Below are 23,445 nucleotides of genomic sequence, written 5' to 3'. Positions count from 1 at the left end.
AACCAACTACTGTTCTCCCTCTCCCACAGCCTATCCACACTGACTCTAGGCCCATCCACAGGTCTCCACCTACTCAGACACAACCTACACTTCTGCTAAAATGATTATTGATTAGATTTATTATTCCATTACACTGCTGTCCATTGATAATTGATTACCATTACCATTAATGTTTTATCTATTTATCCTGCTACTGGTCACTTTCTCCTGTTTACTTGTACACTGAGTGTACCAACATCAGCAACACCTTCCTAATATTGAGTTGCACCCCTTTTGCCCTCAGAACAGCCTCAGTTCCTCTGGACATGGACTCTACAAGGTGTCGAAACTGTTCCACAGGGATGCTGGCCCATGTTGACTCCAATGCTTCACACAGTTGTATCAAGTTGGCTGGATGTCGTTTGGGTGGTGGACCATTCTTGATACACACGGGAAACTGAGTGAGAAATTCAGCAGCGTTGCAGTTCTTGACACACTCAAACAGGTATGCCTGGCACCTACCCAGTTCAAAGGCACTTAAATCTTTTGTCTCTCCCATTCACCCTCTGAATGGCACAGATACACAATCCATGTCTAAAGGCTTAAAAATCTTTCTTTAACCTGTCTACTCCCCTTCATCTACACTGATTGAAGTGGATTTAACAAGTGACAACAATAAGGGATCATAGCTTTCACCTGGATTAATCTGGTCAGTCTATGTCATGGAAAGAGCAGGTGTTCCTAATGTTTTGTACACTCCGTGTATATCCTACTACCAGTAATTTTGTATGTATAAAACCACTTCAACCACTCCAGTAACCTTCCACATTAAGGTACTGGTACTAACCTGTATGTATGTGCATTCTCGTGTTTCTTTAACTCTCATCTTGTGTGTCATTTTATTTTTATTATCTATATTATTATTATTATTATCACTGCCTTGTTGAGAAAGAGCTCTCAATGTAATAATTTATCTGTATTGTTTTACACCTGTTGTATCCTGTGCACCTGGCGAATAAACTTTGAAACTTGAAACTATGTCCTGGTGCTCCCAAATATGTCCGTCTTCCACCGCTCTGTCCTGCTTTCTGTTGGTAGGTTTGTTAGAAAGAGGCTCGTTGTCATGCCTCAGAGGTGTGGTGTTAATTAGGAGTTCTCTCTCAGATCTCAGCTCTTCATAATGGTCACAACATTCATTTTGTTTTGTGAGACTAGTTCAAGTCACATGGCTGTTACGTGTTATGTGTTGGTGACACCCATCAGAAGAATGGCGGTGTTACATTAGAGTCTCTAGGCAACAAGAATGGCATCCAACTGATCTGAATATTGGGTGTGTTATATGCAGCAGATTACAAGCATAACCTGTCTGTTTGTGTTTGGAAAATCTGCCATTGTTTGGCTTTGTCTTGAACAAAACACAGCGAATGTTGAAGGATATGGTATAATGACATTGTGGAGTCGTCGTCTTTGTTCCCTATGAAAATGAACGTTTTGTCTTTTCACCCCAAAAACTCAATAGGGAGCTTTGTGTCTGGGTCTGAATCCATAGACCCCTAAAGGTCTTGGTCAAGTAGTGCACTAAAGGAATAGTGTACCATTTAGGACAGAAACCTAATGATTTCTCATCTATTTTGCCTCTGGCCTTTGTTCGTTCCTCTTACTGTATAAATCATACCTGACTAATGTAGTAGTTATTGTTACATATAGAGGCAGATATGACACTATTGAGCAAAGACAGGTGTACATTAGACTACAAGAGGAGAAGGCAACTCGTGAGTGCATTTGCCATTCTGGTAAAAACAGGAAACCTAGAAATAACAGACATAATGGCCAAAGCCATAAAATACATAAAGGCTTAGGGTGAAGAGGCGACACTTAAAGTGCATTGTCTATTGTAGAGGACAGGAAACCAAAGCAAGGCCATGAGTGCATAGGACAGCTGGACATACCGAGGTCAGAGAGACACACAAAGGAGGGTGCCAGCCAAATGACCAACAGATGGACTATAGACAAAATACATATATCATTCTTAGGACATGAAAGGGTCCTGCCACCATTGTAATCTAATCAAGAGCGGATACAGGCGTTATTGGGCATGAACAAGCAGGAAGCCTGAACTGAAAGATAATGGTGGCAGATGACCTGAGGGAAGTAACTTAATTAACATGTGGAATGGACTCATATGCTGTGTGTTAATAAATACAGAGCCAGTGCTCTGGGAAAGTGTGTGTTCCGCGGACCATCTAGGCTTCTGATATAATTGTATTAAAAGCCTATATTGAATTCACAAGTTCTTGTGAGAGTGTTATATTTCTGAGACGATTCTCCACGACACTAACTGAAGCTTTAGGTTTGAAAAAGTAGAAATAATCAAGTAGTTTAGTTTAACTGTTTAGTTTTACACTAGAACCAGATTATTATTGATAATATGTATTTGGCAGAGCCCCCTTTTCTAAATATCTAATGACTATTGGGGGGTGAAGGATTTCAGAAGTCCGAGTAAGGAAGCTGAAGGTGGAATCCCCATGGGTGCAATAGGGGAAACCTCCTGAACGGATTAGTCCATTGCTATTGTGGCGGGCCTTAGTGTTGTTGTAGATTGCCCCTGCGGAGTTAGGCTACAGTGGTGTTGGGCCCCATGGTTTGGCCCCTGGGCTGTACTACCATGTGTTTTCTCCATCTCAGACCACATACACAGAACACACAGGTAAAAAACACCCTACCCATTAGGAGGGTTCTGTCCTAAATGGCACCCTATTCCCTATATAGTGCACCAGTTTAATTCGAGCCCTAAAAGTAGTGCACTATATAGAAAATAAAGTTAGTAAAGGAAGCAACCTAGGAGAGCAGTGGGTTCCCTACTAGGAGAAGAAAATGCTGCTAAGCACAACTTGTTACTGTATTGCTTTGCCATAGAGGGGAGGTTGCTGTTTTCATGACTTGCCTTAGAACATTCACAAGATGTATTTTGCAACATTACAAACCAATTAGATGGACAACAAATGCTGTAACAGTTTTTGGTATGACTCGGCCAAGGATCGAACTCCCAATCCCAGAGCAGATACTCTAACAATAAGGCCACTGAGTTGGTAGATATGTTATACATCCAATATAATACGGGGGGAAAATGTTTTAGGGAGGTAGGAAGGTATTGTCACGTTCCTGACCTATTGTTCCTTTTTCTTTTATTTATTTAGTTGGTCAGGCGTGAGTTGGGGTGGGTTGTCTATGTGTGTTTTTCTATGTTGGGGTTTTGTGTTCGGCCTGGTATGATTCTCAATCAGAGGCAGCTGTAGATCGTTTGTCCCTGATTGAGAATCATACTAAGGCAGCCGGGGTTTCACGTGTGTTTTGTGGGTGGTTGTATCGCGTGTCTGTGTATGTCGCACCACACGGGACTGTTTGCGGTTTGTCACGTTTGTTGTTTTTGTATGTTAAGTGTTCAGTCTGTTTTCATTAAATAATCATGGACACTAACCACTCTGCATATTGGTCTGATCCTTCTCGCCTCTCCTCCTCGTCGGAGGAGGAGGATTACGACGATCGTTACAGGTATAGATCCATTTTAAATGTAAAGTATACATAATGTTAGCAACAGCATAACATACACTCAAAAAAACCAACAAAAAAAGAAAAAACACAAATGGTCTTCAAAATAAATAAGGACACTGTGTCAGGCTAAAACAAAACACTAAAAGGTAAATAAATAAAAAACACAACGAATACAGGCAATTTACTGCGGAGTAGAGGGAAATTGCAGTGCCTCTTCATAATTGAAGAAAGGCTGCCACATTTGGTAGAATTTCCTATATAGTGCACTACTTTTGACCAGAGCCCTATGGGGAATAGGGGGCTATTTAGGAAACATTGTTATTATCAGTTACTCATCGTGTACAGTCTCATGGTTTCACGTCCTGATTAAGACACATCCTTTTAGTTCATATCAGGACAAACTATATGAATGGAATACTAGCGTGCCAAACGCCCACAAACATTACAGTACATACCTTTGGTTTTGCAACCCTTGGGTACAATTCAATTAAAATGTTCTGTCTCTCACTCTGTTCAGAACCCTATCTGCACAAGGTGTTACCTAAATACCTGTTATTAAGCAATGTTGCTGCACTTGTTCCTTCTTTGTTGTATGGTAGCCTATCCATTGTGAACAGCCAACCTGATTTTAAAAACAAATCAAGCAAAACCTCACGCCACTCCCCCATGTGATATACTTTTTTGTGTATATGTACTGACGTGCATGTGTAACTGATAAAAGCACACACACTACATGTTACTTTTTTTTAAACGTATGTAAATTGCAAAGTATTTTGTCTGTAGTGTCTTTTTCGTTATGTATCGGACCCCAGTAAGACTAACTGTCGCCAATGGGAATCTTAACAAAATCATATCAAAACCATTATTCGACAGGATGTTTGTATTGACAGCTATGTGGCTGTAATTATGATACCAATCATTATGAAAGCGTTACACCAGTTTTTCCAACCCCGGCCCTCGAGTACCCCTAACAGTACACAGTTACGTGGTATCCATTGACAAACACACATCATTCAACTCATTGAGGGCTTGATGATTAGTTGACAAGTTGAACCAGTTGTGCTTGTCCAGGGTTACAATACAAAAGTATACTGCTGGGTGTATTTGAGTACCAAGAAACCCTGTATTGCGCAATGCTCTTGGGTAATTCCCAAATACCGGCCATTGCAAGGTGTTCCCATGGTTTCTTTTTTTTACATGTGTTCATATTTTGCACAATAGGTTATGCAATAGGTTATGGCGTTAGAGTCAGTCGTCACATGAATGTCACTATAAACACGTCATAGGCTTGGGGCCCGAGTTGATGTCATTCTTAAACTCTAATTCTGCTCTCACATCGATAACTCGCTCATTATGCAGTTCCTCTAAACACATGCTGTGCTGTTGGACTCAAACAAGCTGCATTTCAACGGGCGTTTAAAAAACCACTTGAACCAGGTCAGTAATTTGTATATCTGTCAGAGCTGTATTAGCCCTGGTGTGACCAGAGGGTGAGTTAGAAACACTTTTTTTTCTTAAAATCGTTTTTGACAGGTTTGTATGGCGCACAATACCACTGAGGAGTTTACAACGTTTACATTTTAGTCATTTAGCAGACGAGAGCGACTTACAGTTAGCGTAATATTTTACACATTGGAAAGTCTCTCACCCTATCACACAATGTTGTGCAACTTTGCTGTATGTGCGGATGCTGGGGGAGTTTTTGGGAAGGTGTTTTGTGCGGCGGGTCACTCCTGGAGTGCGTTGTCTGTGTTCATCCAAACAAAATACAACTTGATTATTTCATGGGAAATCAGTGTCCTAGACTGTTTACGCTAGTCAACTAACTTACGTGCGAGTTTCGGTGGCCTTACAGGTTCATTACAATAGCTAGGTGGGACAACCACTTATCGCAGTCATAATATATATAAATGTATTGTATGTCAGAGCTTGGGGGGTAAAAAGTCAAGCGCAGTTCAGCGCTCTCATGTGGCACATGGTTGTTTTACCTCCTACCAGCCAAGTTCTGCCAACACCGAGCATACTCCCCCTTTCTGGTCAAAAACCTCATGACACGTCAAATGAACGTCTAATTTAGAGTTGCGAACAAATTAATCCTACAGACGAAGAACCATATATGTGACAATTTTTCCATTTTAAGATAATCAGTTATTTTTATATTATTAATTGTGTGTACCACATTAGGTATTTTATGGTTGACAAATAATTCACCATACCCATATCTTCCAACAACAATTGATATTTTTTTGTTATTTCAAAAATACTTTTTTTATTGTCGTTTTAATTTTTAGAATGTGGAAGAACAGTATATCTCCAGTGATGATTTCAGTTTGTGGAAGAACAGTATATGTGACATTTTGCATGACTCTTGTAAGATGTCCTTTTTTAACACCTGATATGATGTTTTAAGTACTTTCAAGTACAGATGCCCTTCATGTAAATAACTTAAATGCAATATGTAGTTAATTCATTTGTATGGAGGTTCATTTAAAGGTGGTCTATCAACTTTAGCACTGATGACTTTAATTAAAAGTTGAGTCATGAAATCTTAGACTCATTTAAAATGAAGCCCTCAATGTGAACATACCATAGAATAACTACAAAAATAGAATACAATTAAATTAATTCAATCAAAACAAGCACAACTTGTACATATCAAATATGGATCAATGTGATGTGCCAATATGCATGTCCATTATGCAGGTCCCTAAGGTCAATATTACAAAACGTTCAGAAAACCATTCTCTTTGCGTTTAACACTATGATCAGCAATTAAGTTTTGAATTGCGTTAAACCCATGCTAAAGGCAAGAAATGTCCTTCTGTACTGAGGTGACAGCAGTAAATAAGTATTAACTGCTTAGTTAATGCTAAATGTGGTGACAGAGAGACGTACTGTATATTGTAATGAATAAAAAAAGGGAATCAAGATCAAATGAATACTCACATACTGTATGTGATGACTTATTTGTTTTTAATTAATTCAGATTAAAAAAGGTTCAAATGATCACACACAAAATAATTCTCAACAGAACACATTGTACATAACATTTTCTACACTAGGAACATCTTAAAATTAAATTAATTTAATATATTGTGCTGGTTCAAATCATACACAAATTGATTCACATAGAAAACACCTACTATACATTTAATTTCCTACAATAGGGGTGACATGTCTTCTGGAATTTATTCAGATTCAACATACTATACAGGTTCAGGGGATCATAAACTCACAGAAAAAACAGTTAATTATGTAGCTTGGTTTAACAACAAATTATTCACTCTGCAGTGATTTATAAAAAGAGCGTGCAGCAGCTGGCAAGTAGTTGAGCATGGTCATCAGATATTGGTACTTGTTTTTTTTGATGGGCAGAGGACTCTCATATGCTCTAGGGTAGTGGCTTGCAAAATAGGGAGGTTGAGGTGTAGCTCCTTGTTTTGGTTTGGAGATCAGCCACGATTTCCATCCCTCAAATAGACTGTGGCTCTGTCTGGCGTACAGATTCCAAGGATCCTCAACTGAAATTAGAACAGAAACATTTTAAGTTCCTGACATCAATAAACAACTTTCACAGTCAAGCATTAGGATATTTTATTGTTAGAACAACATGTTGCATGTTGATGGGATGTTAGTAAACTATTCTCTGTGCAATACCTGTGACTTTTAACCACCTCACTGAGGTGATCTGTAGTCCAGCTGGTCGCTTGAGGACAGAATCTGGGAGGTGCCTGAAGTCTTCACATTGCATCCTCATCACCTTGAATGGTTTTGCTGGTTGTGCTTCAAGTATCATCTTTGAAACATCATCAGGTGTATGAAGGACTGACACCTTGCGCCTCTTCTCGATGGTGGCAAAAGATCGATCACAAGGAAGAAAAAAATGACCAGAGACCATGAACTTCTGCTCAACTTGGGTAAAGTAACCCATAGAGACGAGCATCGACATCAGATTGAGCATCCGCCAGTTGTTATTCTGCCCACAGCATCTGTCACTGAAGATGATCAACTTGCGCACTTCTGGTTTGGTGAGTGGCGTGAATTTTGTCTTCACCCACTTCAATATGCAGCTTGCCACCTCAATGGACCCTCGGTGTGCAATCCCCTCATGCCAAACTCACATGTATGCAGGATCTTCTGTATGGGACAGTGTAGAAACTGTTGAACAGATGCAGCTTGCGCTCATCAGTCAACTTTCCACAATCCTTTCTGCACGTCGTGGAACACGCTCTTCCCTGCAGGATACAGTGTAACGTTACATATAACTAGCTAGCTATTGTAGCCATGTCGAATCATCCGGTGGATGGAGTGAAAAGTAGCTAGCTATGTTTCTTCTATAATCTAGCAATAACATTTGTAACGATAATGTATAAGTTAGTAGCCAACGAACTTTAGCTAATATGTTTTCTCTATAGTTACAAATTAAACAACCCAGAACATACATGTTAGTTACTGTACTCTATAGCTAGCTTGATTGTTTGATATACGGTTCTTCCACCTACCTCTTTTGGACAGCTTTTCAGTTTTTTCTTGACCCTTACTATTTGTATAGGGTTTTCCCGCATCCCGTAAGATCTTCCTTTGCCTGTCTTTCCATTCTTTTAGTTTTGTTTTACGTTTCTTTCCCACATTTCGGCGATTTTCATCAGCAACAGAAAAGTTGTGCGCTTGTCCGTCCATTCTGAGTGGTGCACATAAACGGTTATTCCACGAGAGCCTATCTTTAAATTAAAAATTATTGTTAATTAGCGCGTGGAAACTTTGTGAAACCGGTTCACTATAGAAAAAGGGTGTCCAATAATGATTTTTCATGTATATCTCTTTTTTTAATTTTATGTCACATATATGGTTCTTCGTCTGTACCCGTGACATTATGTTGACCTGGGGTTTAATTCTGGTTAAAGTGAAAAATAAACGGTGTACATTGACGGTTAACGCCAGTCTGATGAAAATGACGTATATTTTTAACTAGTGGGAGAACTGTTGACTACCGCTCTCTAAAATGAGAAGTGTTCTCTAGTCCGCTCCCAAAAATAAATCGGAAACATCCATGTTATCCTGTGTCCAAGGCTGAGTGCGTCTCCATTATAGTCCACTATTTTGACCAGGGCCCATAGTAGTGCTTCCACATTTGCATTGCTTGCTGTTTGGGGTTTTAGGCTGGGTTTCTGTATAGCACTAAATGTCATTGATAGTGCACCATTATGTAATGGGGTGCTATTTGGGATTAAGCAGTGGTGTAAAGTACTTAAGTAAAAATACTTTAAAGTACTACTTAAGTCGTTTTTTTTGGATATCTGTACTTTACTATTGATATTTTTACAACTTTTACTTCACTACATTCCTGAAGAAAATAATGTACTTTTTACTCCATACATTTTCCCTGACAACCAAAAGTACTCCTTACATTTTGAATGGTTTGCAGGACAGGAAAATTGTCAAATTCTCACATCCCTGGTCTTCCCTACTGCCTCTGATCTGGCGGACTCACTAAACACACATGATTTGTTTGTAAATTATGTTGGAGTGTGCCCCTGGCTGAAAACAACAAAATGGTGAAGTCTGGTTTGCATAATATAAGGAATTTAAAATTATTTATACTTTTGATACTTAGGTATGTTTTAACATTTACTTTTAATACACCACCTCTTACATTAGTGTGCATTAACCCCACCACACACACACACACACACACCGAACACACACTCTCACATACACACACCACACACTCTTTCTCTCTCACTCAAACACACACACACCTGTCAAATTGCCTTCCCAAAATGACAACCTACCATATGTTCCAAATAAACATCTAATGGAAGTTCAAATGAGAACATCACACATTTTAGATGTTGGATTATACCCATATGTCTTACAAAGACTTGTGACTCTGAGTAGCATTAGCACGATATGCCTACTGTTTACACCTTACAGGTGATGTGGATATGTGCCAAGGCCGGCAGTTCAGATGTGATTATGAGAGGGTGATGTTTTTCTCAGATCAACCTTTCCACAGAAAGGTCACGATCCCTCCCACACAGCCTCAGACATTCCTCCATTCCATTATCTTCATCTCTCATAGACGCCCTTCACAACCGCTGCTCCTCTGTCTCCCTGCAGGGCAGACCCAGTGTTTCCTGGTAGAATCCTCTTTTGAAAAAAAAATGTAACACTCCCAGCCTCTGGTCTCTGTGTCCCTTTGTATTGGAGATCTGCACTAAATTGACATGACACAGATTTGTAATGACCAAAAATGGGAAGTTAGTATGTTTTTCTGCTAATCCCTTATTTATCAACTCTGCCTATAATTTGACGAGAGATTATCTGTGTGGAATGTGGCTATAGACTTGCCTTGGCTGAATGTGAACAATACTGTGACATGTTAACAGTAAACCCAGCCTGCTGCATAGTGGAGCTCTGTCCTTTTATGTGGAAGTAGATCCCAGGAGGTCTTCCTGCTTCTCTGTTTTTAGTATAAAGTTAGAGTTGGTTCTGGGAATACTTCAAGTTGAAAGCTGTTGAAGGGCCTTCTTCTTTTTTTTTTTGCACATATCATCGCTAATTTACCCAGCCGTGTGTATTTGTTTTAAATGTCTTGTTTGCCTTCTAGGTGGATGATTGACTGTACAGGAAGTGAATGCTAGACGCACCAGTCACTAACCTCACACTGTCAACAGCAGAAGAGCAGATGGATGTCGTTATCTGGCCATCATTAGGTTGACAGGACCATCCTGGATTGTGTACCACAGTGGAATTACCATACTACTGGTCAGCAGACGAGTAATGGACATGCACAAGGATTCCTCATCTATGGATTTCAACGGAGTGATTTTTGTCTGACCAAAACATTTTCTATAGAAGGCCAAGGCTTTCCCTACAAAATATAAGGAGCTAATATTCTGGTCACATTTTTACTGAGATGTTATTGTTTTCCAACGGCTTCAAGTGGAGCCTGTAATTGTGATGAAGACACGGCCTGTTTCTGTTCATCAGAGGAACCCAGTGTTCATCCTGTTATAGCCAAGAAATCTCCAGGGGAGAAATTCTTCTCAGACATCCCTTGGAAATCTGAATTTTCAATAAGGGGCTTCTCTGTTTTTCGCTTCCCTGAAAATTTCATTTTTGTCTACCACTACACCATGTATCTATCGATGCAGAAGAACTTCAGGACATTTACTGTGTTAGCCTTTATTGTAACTTTCACCATGTTCCTCTTCAGTTTCACGTTGAGAGATCCCTCTCTGTACTTCTTCAAATATGCCATACGCAAGTCAGACAGCTTCTTCTCTAACGGCCAGTGTGGCTGTCGAGAGTGTATGACAGAGCTGGACGACGACCCCTGGTTCACTGAGCGGTTCAACCTGTCAGTCCCCCCTCTGATGTCTAGGAGGAACAGCCTGCTGACTGACGACACATACCACTGGTGGCAGGTGAGATGTTACTACTGCAAGGGTTAGGATTGAGCTTGTGCTAGGGTTAGGGTTGAACTGGGTTGTGGACTTGAAGCTAGGGTTAGGGTTGAACTGGGTTGTGGACTTGAAGCTAGGGTTAAGGTTGAACTGGGTTGTGGACTTGAAGCTAGGGTTAGGGTTGAACTGGGTTGTGGACTTGAAGCAAGGGTTAGTTGAACCGGGATATGGACATAAAGCAAGGGTTAGAGTTTAGGGTTAGTCCACCCTCTGATGACCTGGAGGGACAGTCTGCTGACTGACATGTACAGGTGATGGCAGATGAGATGTTCTGAGACTTACAGGTGAATAATCAGAGGTGAGTTTGGTTCAGTCACATCAGGCAACCCATCCTAATGATAATCAGGACAAGGAAGAAAACAATGTGTCCATGACTACGTTATTAATGATATGTACGTACCAACGCAATTAACTTTGTTTTCTTAACAATGCCATCTCCTAGTCAGCTATGCTTTACTATGAGGTGGCTAAGATTGCACCAGAAAGAACTGAATGAATACCATTCAACACTGCTAGAAAAGTTTAGATTCAATAAACAGAGGGGAAAAAACTTCCACTCCCTGTTGCTCAGTCTTTCAGAGACATTCTATTTTTGAACCTAATCTGTCACCATATTGACAGTTCTAGGTTAGTTGAAATTAATTTGCTTAGGCATTAAATATGTAAAAAAAAATATATATATATATATTGTGGCATTGCCCCAGATTCAAACCTATGATCTTCTGCTGTCTATCCATTGAATGAATCCACTGCTCCACCAAAGCTGGTCATTTTAGTCTATTCAAACAGACTCTATTTCAAAGGAAACAAGCACACATTAAGATCCAATTAGTGGGCATGACCAACATAACTGAACATACTTTAAGGGATACCTCGGGACTTTGGCAATGAAGCCCTTTACCTACTTCCCCAGAGTCAGATGAAGCCCTTTACCTACTTCCCCAGAGTCAGATGAAGCCCTTTACCTACTTCCCCAGAGTCAGATGAAGCCCTTTACCTACTTCCCCAGAGTCAGATGAAGCCCTTTACCTACTTCCCCAGAGTCAGATGAAGCCCTTTACCTACTTCCCCAGAGTCAGATGAAGCCCTTTACCTACTTCCCCAGAGTCAGATGAAGCCCTTTACCTACTTCCCCAGAGTCAGATGAAGCCCTTTACCTACTTCCCCAGAGTCAGATGAAGCAGTGGATACCGTTTGTATGTGTCTGTGTCCAGTAGGGCAACATGTAGTCAAGCGGTTAAGAGTGTTGGGCCAAATCCCAGAGCCAACTAGGTGAAAAATCTGATGTGCTATTGAGCAAGGCACTTAACCCTAATTGCTCTTGTAAGTTGCTCTGGATAAGAGCAATATATAGAGGTATAGGGCTAATATAGAGGTAGTTTTGAGAGCAAGTACTAACTAGTGTTGGCTCAATGACTGGAAGTCTATGGGTATCTGCTAGCAGATTACCAGTCTTTGCGCTAACGCTACTTAGCAATTGTGCTAGTTAGCAACTTCCTTCAAAATGCACGCAGATGTAAAAATGGTATCCAGAGTTCATCTGACTGGGCAAGTAGATACAGGGCCTCATTACCAAGTATCCATTTAATAGGATTGTCTTTTGATGCTGAGAACAGAATGTACATGTTTTTAAATAACATTCTTAGAACATTCTTTGAACTAATGTTTTGTGGTTTTTATGGAGTTTTCTTGAACATGACCTTAAATAGAATGACGAGGAAACCTGCAGAAAACATTATGCTGAAATACTGGAATTCCCACAGAAAAAGGCTGTTTCTTAACGTTTTCAGATCATTCTGAGAACATGAGTTTAAATAGAACCATGAGGAAACGTTACGGGAAGGTTGTATGCAAAATAACCATAGGACAACCATGCTCTCACCAAGCGCTAAGAAACATATGGTTCTCCGAACATTGTGGTAGCTGGGCTGTCTATGCTGTGTGTCTACCTCTTCTGGCTCTGCTCTGTCCAGAGTGGTTGAAGACACAGCTAAAGGATTGACGGTTTCCGTCTCTGTCCAGCGGTTGCAGGGACAGAAGGACCCGGCCAACTTCAGAGAGGTGGTGGAGAAGTTGTTCCAGGTCATCCCTGATGATGACGACCTCTACAAGGACGCGGGGCCTGAGCGCTGTAGGACCTGTGCTGTGGTGGGGAATTCTGGGAACCTCAAGGGCTCCCGCTACGGACCCCTCATCGACTCCAGTGATGTCATCATCAGGTGACTGAGCAAGCTTGTTTTTTGTTTGTCACACCTCAGAGTATTATATTAGGAATGGAGCTGCAAAGCCAGATAAGGTTTTGTTCTGTATAGCATTCATGTCTGACCAAGATCTAGGTTTTGATGTTATTTGTAAGTGCAACCATTGTAGTCCAGTTTCTTGATTCCCACCCCCACCTTTGATAAGATTACACCTGAGCCAGTATACAAACGGTATACAAAGCGTTTTATAGACTACAATGATCATGACAATACCACATGAAAGTACAAGTTTGTTCCATCGAGGTGTTTGTATAGGCTATGAATATCATCTCCCTTGTTGAATTATATTGTGATCTGATCGTGGTATGAGGTACATGTAGGTGTCGACGCCCCATTTGGTTTGATGTCATCAATATCACCCTAGCATAGACAGTTCCTCACATCGTGTCACACCTGTCAGCTGCCCTACCTGTTGTTCCCATGTCAGTTTGACTCATAGAATTTGATAGTCAAAGCCCAAAAGCTGTTTTAGCATGATGTGCAGCACCATTGAGGGCTTTTGCTATTTTGTAGTAGTCAACTGGGACTTGATATGGGTTGGATGGCAGAATTCCATCCAGGTCAGCAGAAGGGGTCAGCTAATGAAATGTACTCCTGAGAAAACGTTCCTTTAAAACCTTTTATTGCAGCGGGCTAAATTAGGGCCACAGTGACTTTTGGTAGTCTTAAACAAATCTATTTTTAAACAAAAGTATATACCTCACACACATCGTTATGAGCTTATAAAAGACACCTGTACCATTTCAGATATAGCTTAAATTTGAAATTGAGTTTGCATACAAATATGACACTTTATATACATCACAGAAGACTGAAATATAACAAAGTTGTTTGACATAGAAACACCGGATTTTCTGAAATCTTTATTAATTAACATTCTACCCATGAGGCCAAAAAGTGCGCTTTTGGTCATTGACTACAGGAAAGTCTACCTGCAGGTGGCAGTGAATAGCCCTTGGTTTTATACGTGGTGAGACTAGACACACTCCAGCACATAGGTGGGGGTATGAACCTTTTCAGTTTATTTACCAACTTCCAACCATTCCCTCCAAGATTTCGCTGGGATTTTTTGTGATATTTGCAGGAAAAAATGCTTGATTTTGCAGCGGCAATTCTGCAATTTTGCATAGCAATATGCAACGATTTTGGCAAACTTGTTGCGGAAATGCGCTGATGGTGTGGCTTGATGGAACCACATTATGTGATAAATGTGCAATGGAGGGAGGGACTGGCCAATACACTCGAATAAAATTGGGTTTGTTCGAGCAGTAAGGTTAACGAAGCCGACTGTAGACGAAAGTTGACGGGTTAAAGTCGGGGGAGGTGCATCTGCGACAGCCGAAAGTTAGATACTGGGGTGGTTAACAACAGCAAGGCTCAGTTCAACTTGGCAGTGTCAACATAGCTGCTATCGTTTATAAAAGTTGTACTTTCTAAAAGTCAAATGTTCCTATACCCCCATATCAAACACTCAAACAAAACATAACATGTATAGGCTACAATTAATTGGTCTCATCACTTTCATTTGTATCCCATGTAGAATCGCGGCAAAGTTGGTTCCTGTTTCAGTCACTTTTGGTCACGTTCGTGTGGGTTAACCAAAAACACCCTAATAATTGGTTGACAAATAGTGCATCCCACAATTCAGGTAATGGCTGCATGGTGCAGTTGGTGAGAAGCGACTTGAAAGCGACTTATTTATTAACTGCATGACCTTTGATCACATGGTTTTTGTAAAGTTCATGCAGTCAACATAGATTTAGATTTGATTTCTGCACTGTTTTTCAATGAGGAACCAGACCAACTATCAATGTGTAAATGAGGAGGAAAGTCCTTGGCTGAAATGGATTATACTGCTCATCCCACACTCACTTAACACACAAACACACAGAGAGGGAGAGAGATCCTCTCTGCAGAACTAACTAGATTAATTGAACAGGCAGAATCACAGCTTTCCCCTCAATGCACTCACTGTTACTGGGACACATACTGTATGAACTGTATGATCATGTGGAGATGCAGGAATGCCACAGACTGCCACATGATTCATCACCATGTTCACATTCCAAATGAAATACTTTTTAATTTAGCTACATATTCAAGTTTTTTTAACCTCCAGGCATCCTACCCTCAAAACAGCTTTGTTGATTTTTTTTTTTTTTTATACTTTGTTTTTATTGTAGGAACACAAAGAAAGTACAAATAAAGTAAAATAAAAGAACAAAAATGATCTGGCAGTTACAGTGCACTTCATACCTTCATCATCATATTAGTTACATTAGCATCTTTGAATTAGACCTTTTCCAAGTATGAAACCCATTTCTCCCAGTATTCCTGACCTCTCTCCTGTTGAGTTCTTAAAGCAAAGGTCATACGCTCCATGTGGTGTATTTCTTCTACAATGTCTATCCATTGTGTCACTGTGGGAGGGTCTTTTTGTAGCCATTTCCTAGTGATAGCCTTTTTACTGGCTGCCAGTAGGACCTTCAAGAGGTACTTTTCTCTATTGTGTAAGTTATCTGGTATTTCACCCAAGTACAAAGAAATTAATGTTTGTTCTATGTCAAATCCCATTATTTTTCCAATGTTAGATCTTATTTCTCCCCAGTAAGTTTCGATTGCGGGGCAGGACCAAAAGATATGAGAGTGGTCCGCCCTCAATAGACCGCATTCTCTCCAACAAGGGTGTGGTGAGCCAGTCTGTTTTGATTTCAGTTTAGGTGTTATGAAGAAACGTATAACATTCTTCCAACAGAATTCTCTCCATGACCTTGAGTTGGTGGAGCTTTGTTGAGTCTCTAATATGTTCAACCATGTTTCATCAGTTATTTCAATGTTAAGTTCCTCCTCCCATTTCTTTTTAATATAGTTTGTAGAATGTTTCTTTGAGGATTGAATACCCAAGTAGAGATTTGAAATCGTTTTTTTGTTACTCCCCAAGTTGTATGCGTTAGTGAATACTTGGATTAATTTTGGAGGTGCTCGAGGGTCAGTCACTTTTATCTCCCTTAAGAAATAGTGTCGGACTTGTAGGTATCTGTAAAAATCTTGTTTATCCAAGCCATGTTTTTTACTTAAGTCCTGGAAGTTATCTAGGTTCCCATTCCTTATAATTGTACTGAATGATGTGATGCCTTTCTGCGTCCATTGTTTAAATCTGCTGTCCTGAGTTGCAGGGATGAAGCTGGGGTCGTATGCGGGCCAACTCAGCAGTTTGATCTCTCTGTCTAAATTATTTTGCTTAACTACCCTAAACCATGTCTTCAGAGAGAAATTAATCCACTGATTTTGTCTATTGTATATTTCTTTTACCATGTCCTTATTTCCCAAAACTGACTGTATGGGTATCCCTGTCAAAGTAGTCTCGATGTCTTTCCATTTGGATTCGTATTCTGAATTGCACCAACAAACCAGGGGTCTCAATTGGGCTGACACATAATAATCTTTTAGGTTTGGTAAGGCCATACCCCCACAGTTTTTTGGTAATTGTAATGTTGTATATCTAGTTCTTGGTCTCTTACTGTTCCAGATAAACCTTGATATCCGTTTATCCCATTCCCTAAACTGTTTAGGTGGGATTTCTATGGGCAGTGATTGGAACAAATACAATAACCTCGGCAGGATGTTCATTTTGATTGTTTCAATTCTACTACTAAGATCTAAGGGAAGTGAGTTCCACCTGTCTAGGTCATCATATATTTTCTTGTTGATGTGATCGTAATTCATGCAATAAAGTTTGGGTGTATCTTTTGGTAGGTATACTCCAAGATATTTAATGGATGAAGAGGTCCAGGTGAAGTTATACCTATTCTTCAGCTCTTCCTGTGGGGTATAATTATATACTAGGGCTTGGGTCTTGTGTACGTTAAGCACATACCCTGAATATGTTCCAAATGTTTGTAGAACATCCATCAATCTAGGTACGCTTGAGCCTGGGTCTTTAAGGAATAACAGAACGTCATCTGCATACATGCATATCTTATGTTCACTGTCTCTTATTGTTATTCCCTCTAAGGTTGGGTCCTGTCTTATTGCCTGTGCTAATGGTTCGAGGTACAAGGAGAAGAGCGTGGGTGAAAGATTACAGCCTTGTCTTGCCCCTCGCTCTAATTTTATCGTTCGTGTCAAATGTCCATTTATCTTTATTCTAGCGGTCGGACATGAATACAGTGTTTTGATGCACTGTATCACTTCTTTGTTGAAACCAAATCTTTCCATAACTTGGAATAGGTAATCCCATCCCACTGAATCAAATGCTTTTTCTGCATCTAGACTGATTAATATTGCACTTGTCTTATTCTGAGTAATGTGGTCCATGACATGTAGTGTTCTCCTTATATTGTCCTGTGTCTGCCTATTTTGTATGAAACCCGTTTGATCTCCGTCAATCAATTCTGGGATTATGTTCTCCATTCTTTTGGCTATTATTGATGCATATAGTTTATAATCTGTGTTAAGAATTGCGATAGGTCTATATGAACTGCATTCTTTCTTATCTTTACCCTCTTTTGGGATTACAGATATGATGGCCTCTCCATGACGGTGGGAGACCACCCTCCTTCAGAGTCCAGTTAAAACAGGCCTTAAGTAGAGGTGTTAGTTGTTCTCTGAAGGTCTTGAACCATTCTGAAGGGAAGCCATCAGTGCCTGGAGACTTGTTGACTTTTTGTTGAGATATTGCTTTATTAATTTCTTCGGTGGATATTTCTAAAGTTAGTCTATCATTTTGCTCTGTCCCAATTGAGGGGAGATCAAGTGAGTTCAAAAAGTGCTCTATTGTCTGTGCATCTGCCTTCTCTGGTTGCTTGTACAGATTTGTGTAATATGATTCAAATGCATTCTGTATTTCATCTAATTTGCATGTGATCTTTTTTGTTTTGGGGTCTTTTATTTTAAAAATTGTATTCTGTGCTTGTTGTTTCCTGAGTCTCCATGCTAGTAATTTGGTTGCCTTTGAGCCTGCTTCATAATATCGTTGTTTCAGGAACCTAAGCTTTTTCTCTACTTCTTCTCTATAAATCTGGTCAATTTCCTGTTTTACCTTTTGAATCTCTCGTAATATAAGAGGGTCTTTGTATTGACTATGAGATCGTTCTAAGTTTCTTAGGGTTTCCTGTAATTTCAGCAGTTTCTGTGCTTTAATCTTTTTCTTGAGAGACGATGTGGCTATGATTTTTCCTCTAATAACTGCCTTAGCTGCATCCCACAGTATAGCAGGAGATACTTCCCCATTATCATTATTCTCCAGATAGATGTTAAATTCTGTCTTTATTGATTCCTTGAATGCTGGATCATTCAGCATGCTTGTATTAAGTCTCCATGTAGTATTTCTTGGTTTGCTATCAAGGTGTAGAGTGAGGTAAACTCCATTATGATCTGATAAGTCGCTCTGCCCGATCCTACAATCCTTAAGCCTGTGTCTATCTGCACTGTACATAAAAAAGTAGTCTAACCTGGAGTATTCAGTGTGGCGGGCTGAGTAAAAAGTATATTCCTTATCGGTCTTGTGGGTGTCACGCCATACATCGAGCAGTCCTAGATCCTGCAGTATCCTATTGATCTTTTTGGCAACTAGGCTCATTTTCCTATTTTGATTTGTGCTGTCCAATTTTGAGTTTAGAATTGTGTTAAAATCCCCTCCACAGATAAGAGTGCCAGTGGTTTCTGTGGCAATTAAATCAAACACCTTCCTATAGAAGACCATGTCACTCCCTGGGGGTGCGTATACATTAAATAATGTAACTTCCTTGTTATCCAGTTTACATTTAACAAGTATAAATCTACCCTCCTTGTCTTTTATTTCTGACATAAACTCAAAATTAACTGAATTTGGGATCAAGATTGCAACTCCCCTTCTACCCATTTAATTTGTTTTCTTCCAGTTTCTGGTTAATGCCCTTCTTGAACTCATTTAGTTCTTTTCTTACATCTTCTCGAAGTTCCTCTCGTAAGCCTGTGAGCGCCTCGCGCAATTCCTCCTTCATCACCTCACGAAATGAGGGTTCTTTTGCTGCTGCTATCTTATTTGCGCTAGCATTAGCCATTTCGGGTTCTTCGACGATTATATCTTCTGCTGTCTTGTTACGGGCTGTTGTTGTAGCTCCACGACCTTTTCCTGTTTTCCCCTTTTCCATTTTGCGTAAGTTATTATAATGCTCAGAGTAAATACTTGAATTTGGGGGGGAAATTCCCAACCGATGTGCAGTACGAAAAACTAGGCAGCCATTTCCTAAGTTGCGTCACCGGAAGCTAGCTATGTTGATTATTATGTGGAAGTAGTATCACCTATATGTTATATTGCAGAATATACTACCTTAACCGTAACCCTGCATAATGAACATGGCTCCTACCTCTGGCTTTGAGAAGGATGTTGGGAGCTGGACTACGCATCACGTCATGTACCCAGAGAGCGCCATAGATCTGGACAACACCACCAGTGTTCTGCTCCATATGTTATATTGCAGAATATACTACCTTAACCGTAACCCTGCTCCTGCAGAATGAACATGGCTCCTACCTCTGGCTTTGAGGAGGATGTTGGGAGCCGGACCACGCATCACGTCATGTACCCAGAGAGCGCCATAGATCTGGACAACACCACCAGTCTTCTGCTCATCCCCTTCAAGACTCTGGACCTGCAGTGGATCACCAGTGCCTTGACCACAGGCTCCATCAACGAGTGAGTGATCAATAACCATGCACTACACGTTCACATAAAGTATGTAAGTGCACCTTAGCAAATCTTCAATAGAAACTGTAGTTGACGCCTGTGGAATTGTCTGCAAAGATTAAAGTATAAACAACTTTCTCATCACTGAGGTCCGGAATCATTTATCCTTCAAGCTGTGTAAACTTTCTGTTGTGATGTGACTATCATTACTCTGATGACTGTTATTTATTTTATCAACTGTTTTTAATTGTTACTCGACTAAATTAATCATGTCACAATTAACTCATTAGGAATTTGGGGCACCACGCGAAAAGTTGTTTAACGAATTAAACTCTAAAGATATAGATATCTCTTACATCAATAACAGTCAATTATTAATCATTACCTAATATCAGTCTCATTCTGAACGTCACATACTCTTTGCTATCTGCAACAACCCTAACTTTATTGATGAATCAGCAATACACAAATTGGCTTAATTATTTATTTACTAACTAAATAATTAAACAGAATACATATATACACACGGTATAGATTATTGATTAGACGTAATACAATGAAAACAGGTCCCTAGTGGACGAACAAAAGCATCACTGCTTTGTTATAAAAGGGAAGGGTCAATGGAAAGAAAGGTAAAGGGAGAGACAGAGATTCAACTTATCATTGTTACGTTTGGAACCTACGCTCAAAGGAATAGTAATACTTTGCACATGAACCACCGCTCATTCGGATAGGAAATGCATTATTTACATGTATATATTTACGCATAGATGTCTTTCTCCAATCGATCCGTTTATGGGGAGTGGCTCGATGTAAGGCTCTGGTTGTCCACCCGTGGTCACAATGTCCTTAGTTGTAGAGCTGCTCTGGTAGTGAAGTGTTTGTTAGAATAGATATTTCAGATGTACCAACGGTTGTCTGAGAGGGATTCTTCCTTCCCACCTCGTTTCTTTTAGTCAAAGTTCTAGGACCACTTTTGCATGCACAGCTGCAGACTGTGAATATTCTGGTCTAGTCTTTATGATCTTCACTCTTGTTGAGGTTGAGAGCTTCAGAGTTTCTAACCATTTCAACGTGTAGACCACGGTCTCACGTCTTTTGGTTTCGTAGTGGTCTCAATGATTGAATATTCAGGGTTCAGCTCCCGTACACTACACGCCAGTAGTAACCCGACAATGTACTGGTCTCACCATTTTCAGCCGTGTAACCACCGCTCCACTCTTTCTGGTGTTGTAGTTTTAACCATTCGTGATGTCCAACTTACACCGTCCGTCTGCTTGGTCTAATGTAAATTTCGCTACCAAGGCTTTTATGCTCGGGTAAAAAGGGGACATTCCATCGCGCCGACACAATGTCTATGCTCACTTGTGCATGGTTACTGACTGGGCACAAGTTTATATGAAAAACAATTATCTAATTTAGAAGGCTAAAATCACATTGCTATCTTCACAAAAGTTCTCATATTTAATATATTTTATACAACATTTAGATGTAAAGTTGATACATAGAATACCTACACTTTCAGAGTTAGTTACTTTGTTATACCATCCTTAATGACATCACAAAATAACAAACAATATGACATGATTATTCTTTAGATCCCCATCGACTATTCTTAGCATTTAGATGTTAGGAATAATGTTCCCCTTTTATTGATGTAAAAGTTTTGGCGGCGAAGAGACTGGAACAAAGAAGTTTGTCTTCCCATACTAGAGAACCAGATGAGCAGTTCTTGTGCTGATGTTGCTTCCAGAGGTAGTTTGTAACTCTAATAAGTGTTGCAACCGAAGACGGACAATTTTTACGCACTTCAGCACTCAGTGGCACTGTTCTGAGCTTGTGTGGCTGAACTGACTTGGTGGCATCCTATGACCGTGCCACGTTGAAAGCCACTGACCTCTTCAATAGGGCTATTCTACTGCCGATGTTTGTGTATGGAGATTGCATGGCTGTGTTTTTAATTTTATACACCTGTCAGCAATTGGTGTGACTGAAATAGCCAAATCCACTCATTTGAAAGGGTGTCCACCTACTTTTGTATATATAGTGTATCTGTGATAATACTTTGATAGTACTTATATTATGCATTTTTCTTCCCGCAGAACATACGTTCCTGTCCGGTCCAGGATTAAGGCAAACAAGAACAGGGTGAGTGAACCTTTAGGTCTGTCTGTAATGGCACCCTATAGTGGAGCATTACTTTTGACCAAAGCCCTATGTATGGGTCAATCTGCTTTAGTTTACCTTACCTGGAGATGAAAGAATGCAGATTTTGAAGAGTGATTGGTTGGTTGATAACATTCAAATGTAATGATTTCAACTTCTCACAAGGTCAAAGTTGTTTTGTTTTTTTGCAGGTGCTGATATATAGCCCAACCTTCTTTAAATATGTCTATGACACATGGCTGGAGCGTCATGGCCAGTATCCCTCCACTGGCTTCCTCAGCCTATTGTTCGCCGTGCACATCTGTGATAAGGTGAGTCCACCCACCTTCACTTCCATTTGTCTGTCTGCCAAAGTTCTATACACCATGAGCGTGATTGCAAAGCATGAGCTGGGTTCGCGTTGAGTTTGTGCTGAGATCTTAGCGTTTAAAGCCGTAAAAAGTGTCCCAAAATATGGGGGGTGGCGGCGGCACACTGATGTCCAAATCCAGGGTGGATGAGTATCTCTGCATAATGTTGTATTGTATCATTTAGGTGAATGTGTACGGGTTCGGAGCGGACCGGTATGGGAACTGGCACCACTACTGGCAAAAGAATTACCACGGAGGCGAATTCCGCAAAACTGGGGTGCATGATGCAGACCATGAGCACAACGTCACCATGCTTCTGGCTGACAAACACAAGATCAATATTTTCAAAGGCTTCTGATATCTGGAGATGTCATTGGCCTGAGACCATCAAGCCTCATCAGCCTAAATCCTGTCGACTCAGGGATTACCCACTGGGGATAAACGCTAAGCTGACATGGAATTGTTTTAGATGGTCATACTATGAATCCCTTAGCTATTTGATTTGAATTTTAGAACTCCTTTAGGTATAACAACATTTGATCATTTGATAAATGATTGATTTTGGCCTTTACTACTAAAGCACATTGACAAAAAGTAACAAAATAAATCATAAGAAACAAGGTTTTTAAGTGTCTGTCATAAACCTGGGATATATAAGAATGTATATATATTTTTTTTTGTGTGTATATATTTGTAAAAAAGAGTGCACGTTCAAGATCGCAGGTCTGTGGACCGCTTCACAATTTCTACAATAAACAGATTTGATCACTTGCACCATGTCATTTTAATGTCATGTATTCTCAGCTGCAATCTGTCATTTGGTTGTGCTATTAGATGAAGCACAGTGATAACACATTAAGTTATTGTATAAATAACATATCTGACATTGTATTCCCATTTGAACTTTGTTGTGCTTTTAAATGGTCTTAACTGCGGTGATACACATGTACAGTGCCTTAAGAAACTATTCACCCTTGACTTTTTCCACATTTTGTTGC

The 23,445-nt window shown here is 40.0% G+C and overlaps 1 protein-coding gene across 1 annotated transcript; it reads left to right on the top strand.

Moving 5' to 3' along the window:
* Positions 1 to 4,826: 4,826 nt before the first annotated feature.
* LOC120027304 (CMP-N-acetylneuraminate-beta-galactosamide-alpha-2,3-sialyltransferase 1-like) lies at positions 4,827 to 23,307 on the top strand. Its single transcript, XM_038972224.1, has 7 exons — positions 4,827 to 4,968; positions 10,142 to 10,961; positions 13,023 to 13,219; positions 19,761 to 19,940; positions 22,034 to 22,079; positions 22,289 to 22,408; positions 22,632 to 23,307. The coding sequence occupies exons 2-7, from the start codon at positions 10,671 to 10,673 to the stop codon at positions 22,803 to 22,805; spliced, it is 1,008 nt and encodes a 335-aa protein (XP_038828152.1). The 5' UTR covers positions 4,827 to 4,968; positions 10,142 to 10,670; the 3' UTR covers positions 22,806 to 23,307.
* Positions 23,308 to 23,445: the final 138 nt, after the last annotated feature.

The sequence above is a fragment of the Salvelinus namaycush genome, chromosome 32 (genome assembly GCF_016432855.1).
Source record: "Salvelinus namaycush isolate Seneca chromosome 32, SaNama_1.0, whole genome shotgun sequence".
NCBI lineage: Eukaryota > Metazoa > Chordata > Actinopteri > Salmoniformes > Salmonidae > Salvelinus > Salvelinus namaycush.
The sequence above is the reverse complement of the archived record's forward strand: the minus strand, read 5'-3'. Positions and strand labels throughout refer to the sequence as shown.